Source organism: Meles meles, chromosome 11 (assembly GCF_922984935.1).
Source record: "Meles meles chromosome 11, mMelMel3.1 paternal haplotype, whole genome shotgun sequence".
Lineage (NCBI taxonomy): Eukaryota > Metazoa > Chordata > Mammalia > Carnivora > Mustelidae > Meles > Meles meles.
Genome location: NC_060076.1, coordinates 96,041,599 through 96,046,762, shown reverse-complemented (window position 1 = coordinate 96,046,762; position 5,164 = coordinate 96,041,599). Strand labels below are relative to the sequence as shown.

The following is a 5,164-nucleotide window of genomic DNA, read 5'->3' as shown; positions in this document are numbered from 1 at the left end:
TCTGTTTATGGGGTCTGGGTCTGACTATGTTCATGGATATAAGGCTCCACCCCTCACCAGCCCTAGAGAATTCTCAGCCACTGATCCTGAGAGGACTGCCCCACCCATGCTCTGTGTGCCCACCTTTCGGAACCATCACTGGACATGTACCTGTCTTCTCGCTCTGGCTCTCCCCCCAGGCACCTGGGGCGGCTGCTCACACCTGCGTCCAGCTCATGATGTCTCTCTTGGGACTTCCGATTGCTCTCAGCACATCTGTTGGAGATTTTATCACAGGTACTGTGTCGTCTGCCTTCAGAGTCCCATTTCTTCAGCTCACAGCTGCCCATTGCTCACAGAACCTTACTCTGCTACGTCACCTAAACACACTTTTCTACAAACTGCTCAGAGCAGCCCCTGGCTCCTTCTGTCCTCTTGTGAACATTAGCAACCAGCAGGACCATGACGTTCCAGTCCCTGTTCCACATCCTCCTTCTGGCACGTGCCAATGCTTCTCCAGGGCAGAGCCTGTCTTGGAAAGTTTGGGGGTGAGGCGGTTCTCTCTGGGGGTCCAGGGCCCCACATGCGGGCACAGCTGTTACAGCTGGCGCTCCGGACATTCCCATGCCAGTGCCAGCTTTCCATCACCTCCTCACCCTGCGCCATTGGCGGAAAGCTCGGGCAGAAGCTGATAGGTCACCTCTGTCCTCGGTCCTTAGTCCCCGGAAGGACGGCCTAGATGCCAAGTCAGCTGCCATCCCCAAGAGTTCTCTGCCGGGGCCTATGGGCTCCGCTCAGCGAGTAGGGCTGTGGCCTCTGTCCTCCCCAGCTCCACCGCAGACATTTTAAAAATGGAGATATAATTCATGTTCCATCAAGTCCTCCCTTTAAAAGTACAAATCTGTGGTTTTCAAAAGTATGTCCACAGAGTTGTGCAAGCATCACCACCGTGCACTTCCATGTGCTCAGAATCCCCCGGGAGCCCAGACCCGCTGAAAACTCCCCCAGCCCACCTGCCCTGCGACCTCTCACCAGCTTCCCAGCTCTAGAGACCGCTCCGGAAATGGCACCACAGGACTCTTGGGCTCCAGGCCTGGCTTCTCTCACACCAAGAGATGTTTCCAGGTTCATTCCCATAGAAGCCATACCCATGCCACTGCTGCGGTTTTACCCCATGGGGCTTACCTGCTCAGCCCTGGGAGGGGGTCCCAATGTCCTGACAGCAAGAAGGCTCCCCACCCGCTCTCACCAGCCCCTCGGCCGCAGGGGTCTCACCTGACTGTCCCGACCACAGCTCCAGAGGCCGACCACCTCCCTGGGTCTCCTGCTCCTCTACTGGCTCTCCTCTACACACCCGGCCACTCCTGGGGCAACAGCTGCCCAGGCCGCTCCTTAGAAATGCAGGCTCTGGGGCCTCACACCAGACCCCGTGAATCAGGCCCTGCATGTCACGCCTCCACGGGAAACCGGGCACCATCCCATAGTTTCCAACTAACCAACCAATCCAGAGCACCCTGGGGGCACATCTCCCTTTCAGCAGAAGCCCAGTCAGGAACATTCTGCTCTCTGGGTGCCAGGCCGGGTCCATGTATATCAGCCTTCCCCCCCCACCCCCAACCAGCCTGCTCTCCTCACCAGCCACTCTCTTCCTCACTCTCCCTACGTGTTCTCATATCCCAGCCCTCAGAGATAGCCCCCTGCTGCACGCGTGCACACTCACCCATGTGTTCACACACTCATGCACTTACTCGTTCGTGCACGTGCACAGACTCTTAGACATGGGACACATGCGCACGCACAGTTCAACACACACTCACACACCTCTTGCGTACACGCGCACATCCTGTCCCCAGTCTCTGGGACTGGTGGGGAACAAGGAAAAATAAGACTGATGCCCAGGTGCATGGACACTGTAAAACCTAGGATAAAAGACACAATCTTCGCTTCAGAGAAAGATCTGGACTTTTCAACTCGTCTGTTAAGCTTGTTTGGTCAATCTATACTGAGACGGGAACAAACGCGGGTCAGCGGCAGGGGTGGTGCCCGACGTGGACAGGCGGCCGTGAGCACACAGGGAGGCCAGATGCACAGCCCTGCACTGCCCCCAACAGGCAGGTGTCCACAACCACACAGACCCCCGAGCTCAGGTGTGCGTTGGGGCCTCTGCAAGGCGCAACCCCTCCCCACCAGTCTCTACAAACCAGCCCAGGGCACACTTGCACGCACCTAAGTGCTGCTGCTCCCCTGAGCTCAGTCCCCCACAGCAGACACTCCCTGAGGCCCGAGTCCCCTGGGCCAGGACAGCCACCCCCTGCAGCCCATCGAGAGGGGCCAGCTCCCAAGCACAGCCACCACGGCCATCTCGCCCTGGAGGGGGACGTCCGGGACCAGCTGGTCCTGGAGGAGCTTTCACAGGACTGCCAAAGGTTGGCGCCGGAAAACCGAGGCTCCTCAGATCCAAACAGAGCGCAGGGGGCCGGACACCACACGTGGGATTTCGATTCCCCGGGAACCAGGTTAGGGTTTGTGTTAGTGCTCCATCTGGGTCTGATGCCGGGCCGATGGCCTCCGGACAGCACAAAGGAGCTCTTCGGGGGGCGGCCATGCAGGGCCCCTGTCCTCTGCGCGTGGACCAAGGGTGGTAAGGGGGTGACCATTCCTCACAGTGGGGCTGGGCCCTGGCAGCTCGGGCTCGGGGGCTCTGGGGCTCGCGGTCTCTGGGGCGCAGCCAGGAAGCAGGCCAGGACCTCCCGGAGGACCTCGGGGGCGGCCCGGAGCCGGCCCCCTCCCCAGGCATGGAGAAGGCACCGCCTCTGCCGGGGGGCAGCCAGGCCTGTCCCCGCCGCCTCTCCGCACAGGGCTCCCGCAGGCTCAGGCAGAGGCGGGGTCTCGCGGCTCCCAGAACCAGGGCCCTTGACGCCGAGCGAAGCCCCGGCCAGCGCCGCGCTGTACTGCCGGGAGACGGGAGGGAGGCCCCAGCCGCCTCTGCAGGGCACGGGTCCGCGTACAGCCCGGAGCGGCGGGACACGGGCCGCCACCACGTGAGGCGACGGCCAGCGCCTCGTGTGCCGCGGCCACGGAGGCGGCCACGGAGGCCCACGGGCCGCAGGTCACGGCAGTGCAGCCTCTGCCCGGCGCGTCCCCTCGTCAGACGGTTCCGCGCTTGGCCCGGCGTCCCCCACGGCGGCCTGACCCGCCGGACGCTCAGACGGCCCCCGGGGTCACCCGGGAGTGACGCGAGCGGCGACCCCACCGGCGGTCCCCGACCGAGGCTCCTCTCCCCGCGCCCCGACGGCGTCTTCCGCGTCCCGCGGGGAGGGAGGCGCGAGCCGGCTGCCCGGGGCCTTCTCCAAGGACGCTACCCCTCAGGGGCTCCGCCCGGGGCGGCCATGGCACCCCCGAGGCCCCACGCTCGGGAGCCCGCCCGGCAGTCGCGCCGGCTCCCGCGGCTCCCCCGCAGCCCGCACCTCGTCAGGGCGTCAGAGGACGCTTCGCCGGGGAGACGCTGGGCGGCCTGGCCGAAATGCCCCGCACCGCCCGCCGCGGCTCCTGCTCCCGCGCGGCCGCAGGCCACACGCCCAAACCGCTCCGCCTGACAGGACGCCGCCCGCAGACGCGCCCCGCGCAGCGGCCTTCCACGGAGTTGGGGGCGGCGTCGCACTTACCACAGCGCTCTGCGGGGCTCCCACCGACACCGACCCGCGCGCCTCCGCTCCGCCGCCGCGGCTGATTCTCCTCAAAACGCGCTTCCGCACAACCGCGCAACCCCGAACGCGCGCCCGCCGACGCCAGCCTCCGGGCCGTGCCGGCTCCGCCGCGGGGGCACCGCGCGCGGTCCTGAAGGAGTGTCAGCGGGCTCTCGGGGGCGCCCAGAGGTCAGCGACGAGGGAGCGCGGGCGGCTCCCAGGAGGCTCCGCGGCCTCCCGCGCCGCACGAGGCCCGCTCACGCCACACACGCCCAAGATGGCGGCGCCGGGCGCGCAAACCCGCCCGAGTGAGCAGGAGCCGCGCAGCCCGGCTTCCCGCTCCAAGCAGAACGTGGCACCTCTGCCACCAACTGCTGACAAAGCGGGAGACCCGGGCCCGGCCGCGCCCGGCTCTCGTCTCGCTCCCCCGAGCCCTCCGCTCTGCGGCCTGGAACGCCTGCCGGCCGCGTGCCCGTCCTTGGGGTCCCGCGGAGTCGAGGCCCGAGCGCCCGCCTGACCCCGCTCACCCACCACAGGAAGACGGCGCGGCGACACCCCACGGGTGCCAAGAGCTCTGGGCCCACCTCCCACGGGTCCCCACCCAGTGACCTGTTTCATTCCCCTGGGCTAGATCTCAGGTCCTAAGCTCTGGGGAGTGAAGAAGGAAAACAAAACGCAGGAGCCACGTCCGACTTGCTTCCACTTTCGTTTCCCTGGTTCCTGTGTTGCAAGTTCCCCTTCTGGTTCTGCCTTCCGCCCCAGCCCATCGCCCCTTCGGCCGGCTGGAAGCTGTCAGAGGGCCCCAGGCAGAGGCGTGGGGCTCAACACCGGCGGGTGCACCTGCCACGGCCACCAGAGGGGTCTCCCCAAGGACCCCGGCCCACCACCCACGGGGGCATCCTTCCCCTTTCCTGCCCCTCCCAGCCTTGCGCAGGAGAATCCACTCGTAAGGACCCCCTCGCCCAGTCAACATCCGGAAACGGAAAAACCTTACTTTCTCATGGTTTTAGGCCAGACACAGTTCCCCAGCCTTCATCCTGGGCACAGACACAGGCCACTCAAAGTCACAGCCGCCCGCGGTCACCACGCCCCTGATCCAGCCCAACTTCCACGGGAACAAGCTCCATCAGAGTGTTCCACAGATTCCCAGGCAGCCTTGACCTGGTTCAGACTTCAGGTCTCACGTGGCCGTCTTACAACAGCTTCACGCAGGCAGAGTTGATACACGCACCAAGAACAGTCACTTCCAGTGAACGTTCATTCAGAAGATTTATCCACCGGCCACCAACACTACAATCCAGCCGCCCACTGGCAGGTAGCCTGCCCCGCTCAGCCCCACAGCCCGGAGTCCACGCTCCACCTCCTCCTCCCTCCTCAGATGAGGCACCTATAAACGGAATCACACACTGTGCTGGTTCCGTCTGCTCCCCCCACACTGTCTTGCAGCCCCTCCGGCACAGGCCACGCTGTCCACCCAGGCACACATCCCTCCGGGGCTC

General features: G+C 65.1%; 1 protein-coding gene across 1 annotated transcript; it reads left to right on the top strand.

Annotated features, from left to right (window-relative positions):
- The first annotated feature begins 2,540 nt into the window (after positions 1-2,540).
- On the top strand, positions 2,541-4,182 carry LOC123952629 (nascent polypeptide-associated complex subunit alpha, muscle-specific form-like). Its single transcript, XM_046021876.1, has 3 exons — positions 2,541-2,620; positions 2,708-3,457; positions 3,579-4,182. Exons 1-3 carry the CDS (start codon positions 2,541-2,543, stop codon positions 4,180-4,182), a joined length of 1,434 nt encoding a protein of 477 aa, XP_045877832.1.
- Positions 4,183-5,164: the final 982 nt, after the last annotated feature.

Bases quoted from the DNA above. Each gene is read 5' to 3' on its own strand.
- LOC123952629 (XM_046021876.1), top strand. From the start codon at position 2,541: ATGGCCTCCGGACAGCACAAAGGAGCTCTTCGGGGGGCGGCCATGCAG. The intron at 2,621-2,707 runs GTAAGGGGGTGA...TCTGGGGCGCAG, and splicing joins CTGCGCGTGGACCAAGGGTG to CCAGGAAGCAGGCCAGGACC. The intron at 3,458-3,578 runs GTCAGAGGACGC...TCCGCCTGACAG, and splicing joins AGCCCGCACCTCGTCAGGGC to GACGCCGCCCGCAGACGCGC.